The 16,590-nt window shown below is 36.8% G+C and overlaps 1 protein-coding gene across 2 annotated transcripts in view; it reads left to right on the top strand.

The window, feature by feature from the left end:
- PDCD6IP (programmed cell death 6 interacting protein) overlaps positions 1–16,590 on the top strand; it is an 83,494-nt gene that overhangs the window by 32,297 nt on the left and 34,607 nt on the right. Inside the window, exons 6-10 of one of the 2 annotated variants that reach the window (XM_047741397.1) lie at positions 838–938; positions 3,173–3,304; positions 10,200–10,422; positions 11,426–11,549; positions 13,599–13,776. In XM_047741397.1, coding sequence (XP_047597353.1) covers positions 838–938; positions 3,173–3,304; positions 10,200–10,422; positions 11,426–11,549; positions 13,599–13,776 — 758 coding nt within the window. The remainder of the gene's footprint in view (positions 1–837; positions 939–3,172; positions 3,305–10,199; positions 10,423–11,425; positions 11,550–13,598; positions 13,777–16,590) is intronic. The other variant, XM_047741404.1, reaches the window with a different exon arrangement.

Raw genomic sequence — 16,590 nt, 5'->3', positions numbered from 1 at the left:
TGCTCTAGGCTCTAGATAGAGGTTGCAAATAAGCAAGATTCTTACTTTCAGGAAGCTTACATTTTTAGTGTGGGAAAGATGATAAGCAAGAAATTAAGTAGCCAAGGTGATTTTAAAGGGAGATAATTGGTATAAAGAAAATAAAATAGATAATGTGATAATGCCTGGTGGCCTGGCTCTGGGTGAGGATACTGGGGGAGTCATGGTAATTTTAGATTGATTAGTCAAGAAGAGTTTCTTTGAAGAGATCTACTCTAAACTAGATGTAATTAATAAGGAGCATCTAGACAGAGTCCCTGGTCCTGTGAATGAGGAAATAAAAACAATTCTTAGGAGGCGTGTAAGTTAGTATGAGAGATTGGGATATGGTCTGATTGTGGAAGTGCATAGTAATTGAAAATAAGAGAGCAGTCATCTTATGGAAGCAATATGAACTGGAATAGTTTTTATCTTATAAAATAACAGCAGATAGTAAGATAGAATTCATATATAATAAAATTTACCCTTTTAAAGTTTACAGTTGATTGTTTTTTAGTATATTCAGAGTTTTGAAACCACCAGCACTATCTCTTATTTTCAAATATTATTGTCACCCCAGAAACAAACTCCAGACCCCCTCCCCATTCTCCTTTTTTCCCAGGCCGTGGCAACCACTAATCTATTTTCTGACTCTGGATTTGCCTATAAAGTGGTTAAATTTTATGTGGAAGAATTGATTTCATCAGTAAGGACTTTTTTAAGACAAATATACAAACTTGTGATCTTGGTGTTTATATTGTTACCATGATTATTTTATATTTATTTTAATTATAATGGTCAATTTAATATTTATTCCAGATAAAATGAAAGATGCCATCATAGCTAAATTGGCTAATCAGGCTGCAGATTACTTTGGTGATGCTTTTAAACAGTGTCAGTACAAAGATACTCTCCCCAAGGTCAGTTATTGTTTTTGTAAACACTTGGTTATTTTGCATGTGGAAATAACTTGGATGTTTTTGTATGTAAGACGGTGCATTGAAAATTATGTTTTATAAAGAAACTTGAAATTTTAGGAGAGGCATTTGGAGAATATATTTGTAGAAATTATTTAGGATGCATGGAAAATTCTTTTATATTTAGGGTATGCCTTTGTCTCTACTCTTAACTAAATTTGTTTTTCCAAGCTAAAACTCTTTCTGGAAATTTTTGAACTTCTCCAGTAATTTTACCACATGAAGATTTGTGTAGTTCTGATTCATTGGTGATTTGGTATAAGCATGAATACTTGAGCATGTTGATTAGTCACTCTTTTAATTTTTGTCCTGTTTTCTTAAAGAGTCTTAAGGCACAAAAACAGACATAAAGACAAAAGGAAAAGAAACAAATTCATCTAATATTTTGATTAGAAGTAAGTTTTGCCAACAGGGATAGAAAATTGGGCTGCTATTGGACAGCTAAGGAAAACAACCATCTTAAACCACACATCACAGGGAGTATTGTTTTAATGTAAACTTTTCTGAAGTGGCATTTGAAAAGACTAGTCAGTGATGATCATTTGTAAATGACAAAGCAGATGATTAGACTAACAAGTGAACTCAGAATGGTTAAAAAAAGGAATTAACAGATTGTGTGAAATGTTTCAACTACTCTTTCAGAAATGTTCAGGTAATTGGTTTTATCTGTATCTGCATATGATTTTTGTTATATGATTTTTTGTAGGAGAATTTATTGATTTATGTCATTCAGGAATCTTTTAAATTATGAAATTGCAGACAATTTTGTAGTGAAGTAAAAAAGCAAATAAATACCTCAACAGCACAAATTAGAGAATTAGGAATTCATGTGAAGGAATTCCTGGAGATTTAAAATACACCAAGAGATCAGTAGAAATTTGCCCAGGACTCTTGGATGTTAATATTGTTACTCCTGAAAAGAGCCTTGGGATCTTCTCTCACCTTTTTTTCATCTGAAAGACCTCATGTTCAGCTGCACAGTGTACTGTTACATCCTGTTGGGCCATTAGTTCAGTCGTGTCACGGAGAGAAGAATGTCACCTTCAAAGACTTGGAAACTACCTCTGCAGCATTCCTGGTATTCCTTGAAAATCTCCTGTTTAAATAGCAAGTTGCTCCAGCCTTACCTTGAGACCTGGCATGAGTACAGCTTGAGATTCAGATGTCCTTTTTGTCTTTTTACTAATAAAGCTCATAAGGTATTTTCATATTCTAGTTATAAAACTGGAATATCTGCAAGTAGTGATCCAGGAAGCTAGCAAATTATTCACTGGGAGACAGGAAAGCATACCAGGTAGTACTTGAGTTTTTGACTGTCTTTATTTTTTTGTCTAGACCATGACTGCCTAGTATATTTCTTGGATTTCATATGTCATGTACTTCCTAAAGACAGCAAGATTGCAGGCTAGGATTTGACATTTTGGAAGAACATCTACTGAAATAAGTGCTTCTCTGGTTCATGTGTTTGGGTCTTTTAAAATAATTTTGACTGGAATTTTTTTCAAAACAAATTAGGGCAAAAACAACACTTCATCATGTTCGGTATTAATTTAGTACATTTGTCTGTTTGCTCTGTGTTTTTGAGTGTATGATCTGAAATGTTAGCATTTATACTAAATTTTTATATGGCTAGAAATCATCTTTATTTAAAAAATTCTCTTAGGATATAAATGTAAGTGGGAACTTAATTTTACTGTCTTTTGTCTTTTAAACATGATGAAACAGTCAGCTATAGAGCATTTTCATTAGTGTATGTGAGTAATGGTGGTTTAGTTAACTCTAAGGGCTGGGTAAGGACTCATAAGAAAGCTTCTAAAGCCCTGTGCTTGGTATTCCTCTGTGAATGTCTGTTTCCCTTCTCTTTCTAATGCATGCTTTCCTGTCTTCTTTGTAAACAAAATGTTGACTTCATGGCTTGTTTGAAGACTTAAAAAACTTAAATTGGCTTCACTTAACAGTTCAAAAGAAAAACCCCTTAATTTTAATTGGAAGAAAAAAGTTGAATTCATTGAATTCAGTTCCTGCAGAATCATGTGGTCTTCTCTGTTTACACCTAATGACTAACCTATCTCTAAACCATTAATGGGGTAATTCTAATTTCTGTCTCCTTTTCCTTTTTCTTCCTGCATCCCATGTTGTCTGTGGTGGTTTGTGTGGTTGGACTCTCCCCTGGTCAGTATTTTTATTTCCAGGAGGTGTTCCCTGTCCTCGCTGCAAAGCACTGTATCATGCAGGCCAACGCTGAGTACCACCAGTCTATCCTGGCAAAGCAACAGAAGAAATTTGGAGAAGAGATCGCAAGGTTACAGGTGAGTCTCTTGGACTACTCTAGAATGAGTATCTGTCAGATACACTTAATTTATTAATGAGGAACCTAAGAAAACTGTTTTTGTGAAAGTATTACTTAGTATTAGTTGTGATAGTAGTTTGTAGATATTAAGGAGATTGTTCTTACCAGATGTATGCTTACATAGTTATGGACGAACTTTAGTTTCAAATGATCCTGCAAAAAAAACAAAAAAACAAAAAACATGTAAGTGTATATATGGGAAAGAGTGATAAAGCAAATACGGCAAATTGCTAACACTTGTTGAACCTAAGTGTGGGTCTATTATTATTGCTTCTGTTTTTTCAGCTTTCCTGTGGGCTTGAAATTTTTTGAAATTTAAAATTGGGAAAATTAGGTATATGTAAAGGTATATACCTTTCTCTGTTTGCCTTCTGTTTCCTCCATCTTTTTTCCCCACTGCCCCAAAGGTGATTTCCATTAGATTCTCATTTAATCCTTTCAGTATTTTTTTTCTTTGAAATATCAGCAAATATATGCACTTGCTTACATAATACACACAGTGCATGTTCTTAACTCTCCCCATTCTTACATATGAGGTGCTATGCTTCATATAGCGCTGTGTGTCTTGCTTTAAGCATGCAATAGCATATCCTGAAGATCTTTCCATTTTAATTTTATTTTTTATAAACATATAATATATTTTTATCCCCAGGGGTACAGGTCTGTGAATCACCAGGTTTACACACTTCACAGCACTCACCATAGCACATACCCTTCCCAGTGTCCATAATCCCACCCCCCTCCCAACCCCCCTCCCCCCATCAACCCTCAGTTTGTTTTGTGAGATTAAGAGTCACTTATGGTTTGTCTCCCTCCCAATTCCATCTTGCTTCATTTACTCTTCTCCTACCCCCTTAACCCGCCATGTTGCATCTCCTCTCCCTCATATCAGGGAGATCATATGATAGTTGTCTTTCTCCGATTGACTTATTTCGCTAAGCATGATACCCTCTAGTTCCATCCACGTCGTCGCAAATGGCAAGATTTCATTTCTTTTGATGGCTGCATAGTATTCCAATGTGTATATATACCACATCTTCTTTATCCATTCGTCTGTAGATGGACATCTAGGTTCTTTCCATAGTTTGGCGATTGTAGACATTGCTGCTATAAACATTCGGGTGCACGTGCCCCTTCGGATCACTACGTTTGTATCTTTAGGGTAAATACCCAGCAGTGCAATTGCTGGGTCATAGGGTAGTTCTATTTTCAACATTTTGAGGAACCTCCATGCTGTTTTCAAGAGTGGTTGCATCAGCTTGCATTCCCACCAACAGTGTAGGAGGGTTCCCCTTTCTCCGCATCCTCGCCAGCATCTGTCATTTCCGGACTTGTTCATTTTAGCCATTCTGACTGGTGTGAGGTGATATCTCATTGTGGTTTTGATTTGTATTTCCTGGATGCCGAGTGATGTGGAGCACTTTTTCATGTGTCTGTTGGCCATCTGGAGGTCTTCTTTGCAGAAATGTCTGTTCATGTCCTCTGCCCATTTCTTAATTGGATTATTTGTTCTTTGGGTGTTGAGTTTGCTAAGTTCTTTATAGATTTTGGACACTAGCCCTTTATCTGATATGTCATTTGCAAATATCTTCTCCCATTCTGTCAGTTGTCTTTTGGTTTTGTTAACTGTTTCCTTTGCTGTGCAAAAGCTTTTGATCTTGATAAAATCCCAATAGTTCATTTTTGCCCTTGCTTCCCTTGCCTTTGGCGATGTTCCTAGGAAGATGTTGCTGCGGCTGAGGTCGAAGAGGTTGTTGCCTGTGTTCTCCTCAAGGATTTTGATGGATTCCTTTCTCACATTGAGGTCCTTCATCCATTTTTTTTTTTTAAGATTTTATTTATTTATTTGACAGAGAGAAATCACAAGTAAGCAGAGAGGCAGGCAGAGAGAGAGGAGGAAGCAGGCTCCCTGCTGAGCAGAAAGCCCGATGTGGGGCTCGAACCCAGGACCTGGGATCATAACCTGAGCCGAAGGCAGTGGCTTAACCCACTGAGCCACCCAGGCACCCCTCCTTCATCCATTTTGAGTCTATTTTCGTGTGTGGTGTAAGGAAATGATCCAATTTCATTTTTCTGCATGTGGCTGTCCAATTTTCCCAACACCATTTATTGAAGAGGCTGTCTTTTTTCCATTGGACATTCTTTCCTGCTTTGTCGAAGATGAGTTGACCATAGAGTTGAGGGTCCATTTCTGGGCTCTCTATTCTGTTCCATTGATCTATGTGTCTGTTTTTGTGCCAGTACCATGCTGTCTTGATGATGACAGCTTTGTAATAGAGCTTGAAGTCCGGAATTGTGATGCCACCAACTTTGGCTTTCTTTTTCAATATTCCTTTGGCTATTCGAGGTCTTTTCTGGTTCCATAGATCTCTCCATTTTAATATAGCAATATGGTGCTTGCTTTGGCAGCACTTAATAATAATAATAATAATAATAATAATAATAATAATATAGTAATAGAGACACCTTCCTAATTTTTCTTTAGAGCTGAAGTGTGCTTCATTGTATAAATAGCAGTTTATTGCTGTCCCCTTTTGCTGGATACTTGCATGTTTGCAAGGTTTCGTGCAAGTAATACTGCAGTGAATAATTACGTACACATGGCATTTTGTATTTCAGCAGGTGTCTTGGCTCTGGTTTCCGTTATCATAGATTGAGAGTTTGAACAACAGGAATTTGTTTTCTCATAGTTGTGGAGGCTGAGACCAGGATGTCAGCATGGTTAGGTTCTCGTTGAGAGTTCTCATGAGAGTTCTCTTCCTGGTTTGTAGACTGTTGGCCATTTTCTCTCTGTCCTTACATGGGTAAGGGGAGGAGAGAGAGCACATTTCTCTGGCTCATCCTCTTGAAAGGCACTAATTCCATAATGAGGGGTCTGCCCGCATGGCCTCATCAGAACATAATCTTCTAGAAGTCCCATCTCCAAGTACCATCACTTTGAGTGTTAGAGCGTCAACATAGGAATTTTTGGGGCAGGGTGAACAGTTTAGTCCACAGCAGCAGCCATACCTTAAATTTCTAGAAATTGGATTGCTGATAATAAAAGTATAATGTACCTATAATTTACTGTATATGATACTTGGATCTTTGATCCACTTCAAATTTATCCTGATATGTGAAGTATGGATCCAGTTTTCCTTTTTCCAGATGGCTTACCCACTTGTCCCCAACCCATTTATTAATTTATTTTTATTTTAAAATTTTATTTATTTATTTATTTGACAGAGATTACAAGTAGGCGGAGAGGCAGGCATAGAGCGAGGAGGAAGCAGGCTGAGCAGAGAGCCCAATGGGGGGCTCGATCCCAGGACCCTGAGATCATGACCTGAGCCGAAGGCAGAGGCTCCAACTCACTGAGCCACCCAGGCACCCCTCCCCAAACCATTTATTACAGTGACTTTCTTACTCCACTGACTCGAGATTCTGGCTTTGTCACGCCCTAAATTCGTCATATATATTTGGGTCTATTTCTAAACTTTTATTCTGTTTCATTGTTCTAGTTCTATACAGTTTTAGTCATTGACTCTTTAGAGTGTTTTAATGCCTGATAGGTATCCATCTCTCATTTCTGAATTTTCCTGATTGTTCTTTTTGTTTATGCTTCTATATGAATTTTTTAATTTAAATATTTACTGTGGAAAATTTGAAAAAAAAATCTATGTAATGTATGAATCATCAAATATCTGGTGTCCATGGTTATCAATATTTTGCTATTTGTGTTTCACTTATTTCCCTTTCCCCTCTTATTTTTTTGGAGTATTTAACATATTTCATCCTTAAGTACTTTATATCTCTAACAGATAAGACTTAAAACCCTAAAACTACAATGTCATCCCACTCAGCAAGATTAATAACTGGTTAATAATTAATATTAGTAATGTAATATTATCCAGACCTAGTTTAGTTTTCCCGGATTTTTTCTTACTGTTTTTTTACAGTTGGTCTGTGCAAATCAGGATCCATACAAGGTCCTCACATTGTATTTGGTTGATGTGTTTTACAAATCTTTAATTTGTAATGGCCTCCCTCTCCTTGACTGCCATATTGAATTTTCCTCACTTTCTTGGATTGTGTGTTTCTTAAATGGTGTCTGTGATGTCTGTTATCTCTTTTTTGTTACTTGTATAAATATTTCAATCTTTAAAAGTGATTTTGAGTTTTTCTTCATTTTCTTGCTTGAGTTCTGTCAGTTCCTGTTGCACATTCTCTTGCTATCTGCTGTTCACCCACTGTTGTCTGGGCTATCTGGTCCTCTGTTCATATTTTGTGTTCTTTTGATACTATGATTATACCCTTAAGTTTTTTAGTTTATTTTAGTTTTTTTAGCATGCTGTTTTCATCTGCTTTGTGACAACATTTCTTTGGTGAATTTTCATTACCTGTTGGAAACTTATATGCTCATTTTCATCCTTTTCCTCTTGGTTTCTTTGGGTTGAGGCAGATGGGATGCCGTATTGGTTACTTGTATTTGAATGAGGATTGATTCTGATAGATTGAAAGAGGCTCCTGAGTGGGGGAATGGCACCTGGGAGTATCCCATGCCTCTTTGTGTAAGGGCACCCTCCTCAGTTTCGCTTCTTTGTCTCTATAAACCTAGACTGATTGAGGAAGGACTCTTAACCTCCAAATCTTGTTTCCCTGAATCCCTCACAGCCTTTGCTTTGCAGGGTGGTGTGTCTGCTTTGAGAGTTTATTTTGTTGGCCTTTTCTGAGTGCTCACCCCCTTTCTTCTTTCTCCCTGCTACTCCTCTTGTCTACTTCCCCCAGCCTCTCTGCCTTTGATTAATCAGCTTCTTGCTCTTAGCAGTTCCCGCTTGGGATGAGGCCCCTTAGCACTTTGGTTTTTCCTGTGACCCCTGGTGGCTGACATGGGCCATTTGGCTTTGCCTTTATCATCTGTTGGCACTTGTTACTTCATTCCATTTCATCATTTTCAGATTTGCTTAAAGTCATTTCCGCTCATAGGGGGAGGGGAGCTTAGTAGTCCCTTTTTTCTCCAGTGTGTTCAGTATATCTGAATACTGTAGTACTAACTTTGCTATTTGACCACATATTTACAAATCAAATGTGATAAGTGATTTAAACTTGTATATTTTCCGCCTCCTAGTTTCCATTGAAGATGGAGCTTTTGTTTTGCTCTGTTGATTTTGCATCTAAGCCACCTCTCTCATTATTCAGAATAGTGTAGTTGACTTTTAGGTTTTCCTGGTATACAAATACATCACCTGTAAATGATCATTTTTTTTCTTTTTTAAATTTCATATGTCTGATTTCATATTTTTTTTTGTCTTGTTTTGACATATTCTGTGGTTGTTGATGATACCATTTTATTTTGACTCTAGGAATGTTTTTTAAATTTTTCTGCTAAGTATATTAGCTTTGGGGGTTAAGATTTTATCATGTTAGGGATTGGATATCTATTTTGATTTTTACCAAGATTTTCAAAAATATCAGTGATGAGTATTGAATATTATCAAATGCTTTTTCAATACCTGTGTAGATAATTTGATTTTTAAAAATTTATTTGGAGAATTATATAAGTAGGTTTTCTTAAACCATTCTTGTATTTCTATATCATTAAGCCGTTCATGTATTTCTATAATTCGGTGTTTCATACTTGCTTTATTTTCAGTGGTTACTCTGTATACATGTTCCCTGCATGTCTGAGGATATTATATATTATCTAATTGTGGATTCCAAGGTTCTCAATGTCTCATAAATCAAACTCATTAATTGTGCTGTTCAGATCTTTTGTAATCTTAATAATTTTTTTGTTTACTTGGTCTGTCATGTTGAGACAGGAATGTTAAAATTTTCCCCTCTGATGAGGGGTAGATTTATCCATTTCGCATTGTAATTGTTTATATACGTAGAGATTTATTAAATGCAAAGCATAAGAAGTTTTATGTCTTTCTGGCAAATTGGCAGATGTTAAGCATTAAGTACTTAATTTATCCCTAATGATGCTTTTGGCTTTATTGCCTATTTTATCTGATGTTACTGTATCTGAAACCACCTGAGTAATGCAGTTTGTGCCCTACATTTATGTGAGGCATTTGCTCATGTTATGAATTATGAGGATAGACCTTTAAAAAAAAATATATATATATACTCCTGTTGATGCTGAGATAACATGCTTCTTCGTTGCCTTCCTGTGTTGGCTGGGTCATTTTTTCATGATTCATCCTTTCACTGTTGGAGTAGCTCTTCAAGGTTCCTGCCTCTATGTGAGGTGAGGGCATGTTTCTCAGTAGATGGATATGTCTCTGTATTTCAGGTTCCATGAAAGCTTTTAATGTGTGTGTGTGTGTGTTGCAAAGATTTATTTATCGGAGAGAGAGAGAAATAGGCACGCACAAGCTGGGAGAGAGGCAGAAGGAGAGGGAGAGGAGGGAGAAAAGCAGTATCCCTGCTGTGCATGGAGTCTGATGTGGGGCTCAGTTCCACGACCCTGAAATCATCACCTGAGCTGAAAACAGGATTTGGACGCTTAACTCGCTGAGCCGTCCAGGTGCCCCACTTCTAATGCATTTTAATTGCTAGTCTTTTGGGATACAGAAATATTTGACAGCCAGCCTCCCTCACTGTCAGTTTATACTTACCGGCCCATGGATTTCTTTTACTTTCCTGGTAATTCACCCATGTGTTTAGAGGGATGCTGGCTATGTTTATTCTTTATTTTTGATATTTTGGTATTTTGTGATGGGATAATTTCAACGTTATTCTGTTGACCACATTGCTGGAAATACAAGTCCTCAAAGATTGTTTTGAAAAACCAATGCTTGGATCCTTGGTTGAGAAAAAGAAAACTTTTTTCTTTTCTTTTTTTTTTTTTTTTAACATTTTCTCTTTAGCATGCAGCAGAATTGATTAAGACAGTGGCATCTCGCTATGATGAATATGTTAATGTGAAAGATTTTTCTGACAAAATCAGCCGTGCCCTTTCTGCAGCAAAGAAGGATAATGACTTCATTTATCATGATCGAGTTCCAGACCTTAAAGATCTAGACCCTATTGGCAAAGCCACACTTGTAAAATCTACCCCAGTCAGTGTACCCATCAGCCAGAAATTCACTGGTATGTCAAGTATTCAGATACACTTTAATCTTACTCATTTTTCCCCCAGTTTAATCTATTTTTTAAAGCTAAAATCATATAACTGCTATTGTATGCTTTGAATATGATTTGCATTCATGTTTAAAATGAATATGAGAATAAAAATGAAGTGGTGTATCTATAGTAAAATTTCAAGATGGAGAGTAAATGGTAATAAAGTATCTGTATACAACAGAGTCAGAGAATTTGAAACTGAGTAATGATAGACTTGAAGCATTTGTCATTTTGTTAACATTTGTTATTGATTTAAGAGTCTGCCATTAAAAATGAACATTCATAAATATGACTTTAAATGTATAAACTTACGGAGTCATAGTTGTATGAAGTAACTATCATCCTTGGATGTTGTAGATACATTCAGTATATAGTAGTCTAGCTGAAATCCCAAGATTAATAAGTTATTGGGAAAGGGTGATTATCTTACTGTTTTCTACTTAGCAAACAAGATGTGTTTACCATGTGCCAGGGATTCTCTTAAATACAGATGCTAGCTCAGAATTCATATTCTTGTAGTCCCATGAGGTATGTACTGTTATCCTCAGTTGACTGATGAGGTTATTGATTCACAGAGTCCTTAAGTAATTTTGCCCAGTGTTTCAGAGCTAGGAAGTGGTGGAAGGAGCTGGAAATCAAACCATGGCACTGTAGGCTACTTAATCAGCAAAAGAACAGTGTGTTTTCTTACATGTAAGTCTTCTTTACCAAAGATCTTATAATGTCAATGACAAACACATCTTAAAAAGTTAAGAAAATTAAGATCAAAGAAAAAGAAAGCTTTCATTGTCATTGTCCCTGAATATAGTGATCTAGAAATCCGCTTCATTATTATACTTTTAATAGTGATTTGGTTTTGATTTTTAAGTATTTGTAGACTTTTATGTGAATATTGGAAAGGGAATATGAGCATTCACTTTACAGGTGTTTTGTCTTGAAATTTTGTTGAAATTTTCATTCCTAATTTTAGATTTGTTTGAGACTATGGTTCCTGTATCAGTACAGCAGTCATTGGCTGCCTATAATCAGAGGAAAGCTGACTTGGTTAACAGATCAATTGCTCAAATGAGAGAAGCCACGACTTTGGCAAATGGGTAGGTAGAGCTTAACTTCCATTATTGTATCTCTAAAGTTCTAATGTTTCTGTTTGAGTGTTTTATAACTAAATGGTTTATGAACATTTTAGTTTTCTGAGCTTGCAGATGAATGTCAAGAATATGTGAAATAGCAGATACACACCTATGTGCACTTCTTGTGGATACTGTGTATTTATTAAGCCCTAGTAAATGTATTTGGAATAAATTTGATTACTGAAACAAAGAGAGTAGTTTTGACTACTGATTTGCATTTTAGGGAATATTTATACTTGTAAGTTAAGGTATATGGTATATTCAGTATTCTTATCCAGTTTTTGTTGCTGGTGGATTAAGGCTAAAAAAAATAATTCATTGGTTTTTAAAATATCTTAAGTATAATTTTCAATAAAATGCAACAGAATACACCTATTTTAAGTGTATAGTTCAGTTCTTTCTGATAAATGTTCATACCCGTGTAACCACCACCACCATGATCAAGGTGGAGAACGTTTCCATCACCCTAAAAAGTTCCTTCATGCCTCTTTCACTTTAGTCCTTCTTCCCCTGGCCCTTAGCTACTGCTCTCTGCTCCTTGTCACTCTAGATTAGTTTTACTTTTTATACAGTTTACTATAAATGTAATTATTATAGCATGTGTATTACATTATGTGTACATTACAGTATATAGCATATTGTAGTGTTGCTATAGTATTTATAGTACCTATTGCATATTCAGTGTATACTCAGAATGTGTTGGACTTCTTTCACTTAGCATAATAACTTGAGATTCATCTATGTTATATCAGTTTGGTCATTTTATTACTGAGCAGTATTTCATTTTATAGTTAAATAACAATTTGTTAATTCTATATTCACTGATGGTGGACATTACAGTTGCTGTGAGCACTAATGCATAAATCTTTGTGTGGACGTGTTTTATTTCCCTGGGTGAATACCTAGGATTAGAATTGCTGAGTTGTGTGGTTGGTATATGCTTAACTTCATGCAGAATAGCCAGATTGTTTTCCAGAGTGGTTATTCCAGTTCATATTCCCACCTGCTCAGCAGCACGTAGTATTGTCAGTCTTTTCATTTTTATTCATTTTAGTGTGTGTGTAGCAGTATCACACTGTGGTTTAGTTTGTATTCCTGTGATTACTAATGGTGTTGAGTAACTCTTCATGTGCTTATTAGCATTTATATATCTTTTGTGAAATGTCTTGAATTTTTAGCTCATTTTTTAAAATTGAGTTTTTCGTGTTCTTTGTGTATTTTAGAGCAAGTCCTTTGTCAGATACATATCTTTGAGACTTCCTTCCTTTCAAGATTTTATTTATTTATTCTCATCAGGGAGAGAGAGAGAAAGAAAGCAAGCAAGAGCTGGGAGAGGGGCAAAAGGAGAAGGGCAGAGGGAGAGGGAGAAGCAGGCTCCCTACTGAGCAAGGAACCCAATGGGGGGCTAGTCCCAGGACCCTGGGATCATTAAGGCAGATGCTTAACTGCCTGAGCCACCCAGCTGCCTCAGATTTTGTCTTTTAATTACTTAGACTGAAAGAAGTTAAGTTTGAGCTGTGAGCCCAAGTTAGCTAGTATTTTTTTTTTTAAGATTTTATTTATTTATTTATTTGACAGAGATCACAAGTAGGCAGAGAGGGAGGCAGAGAGAGAGAGGAGGAAGCAGGTGCCCTGCTGAGTAGAGAGCCCGACTCGGGGCTCGATCCCAGGACCCTGGGACCATGACCTGAGCCGAAGGTAGAGTCTTTAACCCACTGAGCCACCCAGGTGCCCCGGTAGCTAGTATTTTTTAATGTGCATTTCTTACTTTTTGGTTTTTAATTCTGAATTGTGAACTTAATTCTTTAACAGTTTTGTTTTAATTTTATCAATCACTGGTTTTGTTTTTTTTTTGCTTTTTTTTCCCCTTTATCTTTATTTTTCCATTGATGAGGGTACTCAGCTTTTTTGGGGTGCTAAAACTTCATTGCTATTGATTAGGATATATAGGAGATTAATGTTTTAAAGATGATTTAGACCTCTAGATGACACAGTATCTCATTTTTTTTTCAGGGTGTTAGCTTCCCTTAATCTTCCAGCAGCAATTGAAGATGTATCTGGAGATACTGTACCTCAGTCTATATTGACTAAGTCCATGTCTGTGATTGAACAGGGAGGCATCCAGACTGTTGATCAGCTGATCAAAGAGCTACCTGAACTACTACAAAGAAATAGAGAAATCCTAGATGAGGTATGTTTTAAGAGATTTGTTTTTTCAAGTAGAAACTGTTTGCCACTTGGTGTCCAGCAGGGATTAGGACTAGATGCTTTCTTCTCTTGGGTTTTGTAGGGTAATACTCACCATCCTGATGAACTTAATGTGACCCAGAACTGCCTTTCAGCTTCCAGGGGGAATTCTGATTGAGAATGGGTTCATACATGTCTTAAGGGTTTATAAATGCACATTAATGAAACTCATGGACCATGATGTAATATTGATATACTGTGAGAAATTACAATCATACAAACTGTTCAGAGCCTTCATAACTAATGATTTTTTTGAAAGATTAGATTGTTTGGTAAATGTGGAATCAGACTAAGGAAGTTAGGCCTTCAAGTGTTTTATAAGCCCACCACATCCATCTCTCAGTAGAGAGAGCATATTTTATCAATAGGAAGTTTTTTGGCTGAAGTCAGCTGTTGGACAGTGTTATTCTTTTACTGTGCCTTCACGTCTTTCCCCACATTGATTCACTTCTTTCTTTAGTGATAAATATAGTCAAAATGGTTACATTGACTTTTGCCAGTTTAGGAGTCACGTTTTTTTTTTTTTTTAAAGATTTTATTTATTTATTTGACAGAGAGAAATCACAAGTAGGCAGAGAGGCAGGCAGAGAGAGAGGAGGAAGCAGGCTCCCCTCTGAGGAGAAAGCCCGTTGTGGGGCTTGAACCCAGGACCTGGGATCATGACCTGAGCCGAAGGCAGCGGCTTAACCCACTGAGCCACCCAGGCGCCCCGGGAGTCACGTTTTTTAGTTAACTTCTGTTGTCAGTGCTTTTTTTTTTTTTAAAGATTTTATTTATTTGACAGAGAGAGATCACAAGTGGGCAGACAGGCAAGCAGAGAGAGAGAGAGAGAGGAGGAAGCAGGCTCTCTGCAGAGCAGAGAGCCCGATGTGGGACTCGATCCCAGGACCCTGAGATCATGACCTGAGCTGAAGGCAGAGGCTTAACCACTGAACCACCCAGGTGCCCCTGTTGTCAGTGCTTTAATCCATGTTTTAATTTTTCAGTTAATTTTCAAAGAATGTTAATATCATTTCCAAGTACTTTGGGGCAGGGGTATAGTACTTAAGTATAGTTTATCTTGAACAACACGGGGTGGCAACCCCCCATGCAGTCAGAAATAGGAGTATAACTTTTGATTTCCCCAAACATAACTACTCATAGCCTGCTGTTGACTTTGGAAGCCTCACTGGTAACATAAACAGTTGACTGTCACGTATTTTGTATGTTATATATATTATATACGACATTCTTAGATTAAAGGAAGCTAGAAAAAAGAAATGTTATTAAAATCAAAGAAAGTCATAAAAATCATACGTTTATAATACTGTCCTGTAAAAAATCCACTTACAAGTGGACCTATAAAGTTCAAACCTGTGTTATGCAGGGGTCATCTGTACTTGAGACAGTGTGAACCTTGGAGATGAGAATATTTGCCTCCCTTGTTTTTTTTTTTTTTTTTAAAAAGATTACCTTTTAAAAGGATTATTATGATTATACTAAATGATAAATTGATAGTGATAGTGGCATATTAGCTATTGGAAACTTAAATGAAAACTTACCTGCAGTATTGGCCTTTGGAATCTGATTCATGAGGGGTTCTACATTAATTACACCATCAGTGTTATCAGCCTCATCTATGTAGATGTAGTCAATAAAAAGAAAATTGAAAGCAAACAGAATTGATGTTATGTAGTTCAGTACCAAAGCCTTGCTGTGCTGAGCTTGCTAGACATGCAGAATCTTAGACCTTATCTCAGACCTTCTGGATCAGGAGCTGCATTTAACAAGATCCCATGGTGTTTCATGTGCCATTAATATTTTTTTTAAAAGATTTTATTTATTTATTTGATAGAGATCACAAGTAGGCAGAGAGAGAGAGGAAGAAGCAGGCTCCTTGCCGAGCAGAGAGCCCGATTTGGGGCTTGAGACCACAACCTGAGCTGAAGGCAGAGGCTTTAACCCACTGAGCCACTGAGGCGCCCCTGCACATTAATATTTGACAGATACCGGGGCGCCTGGGTGGCTCAGTGGGTTAAAGCCTCTGCCTTCGGCTCAGGTCATGATCCCAGGGTTCTGGGATCGAGCCCCGCATTGGGCTCTCTGCTCAGCAAGAAGCCTGCTTCCTCCTCTCTCTCTCTGCCTGCCTCTCTGCCTACTTGTGATCTGTCAAATAAATAAATAAATAAAATCTTAAAAAAAAAATTTGACAGATACCACTCTTAAGGTCATAAATTTATTCATGAGAATGCCTTACAGTCCTTTAAAATTTGTTGATTATTAGATTAAGCTTGTTATCTGGTGTTGCACTTGAAAGGACGTTAGAATAGTAGATAAAGGGAGAAAAAAATGGAGAGTGGTGTTTAAGATCACACATTTGTGGGACGCCTGGGTGGCTCAGTTGGTTAAGATCACACATTTGTGAAAGCAGCAAGAAATAATTGTCTGATGGGAAAAGACAAACACCGGAAAATGCAGGTATAGCAAGTCAGTAGCAGTCTGGGACATTTAGTAGGTAAAAGTTATAATAAACCATTATTGAATATTGGAGTTATATTTGAACTTGATCCCCAGTTTTTATTGTTAGCTGTCGCCCTGGGCAGATTACTTAACATCTTCATGTCTCAGTTTACTTATGGAAAAAAATGGGATAATAATATTTATCACATAAGATAGCTGGGATCAGGCGTGTGCCTGCTACTTAGTAGTTATTTAAATATTACTATATTTCTTTGATTTTAAGATGTCATTGATTAGAAGATGCATATTTGATTTTGAA

This window comes from Lutra lutra, chromosome 1, assembly GCF_902655055.1.
Source record: "Lutra lutra chromosome 1, mLutLut1.2, whole genome shotgun sequence".
Lineage (NCBI taxonomy): Eukaryota > Metazoa > Chordata > Mammalia > Carnivora > Mustelidae > Lutra > Lutra lutra.
Note: the sequence above shows the minus strand (reverse complement) of the source record. Positions and strands in the feature narration are given on the sequence as shown.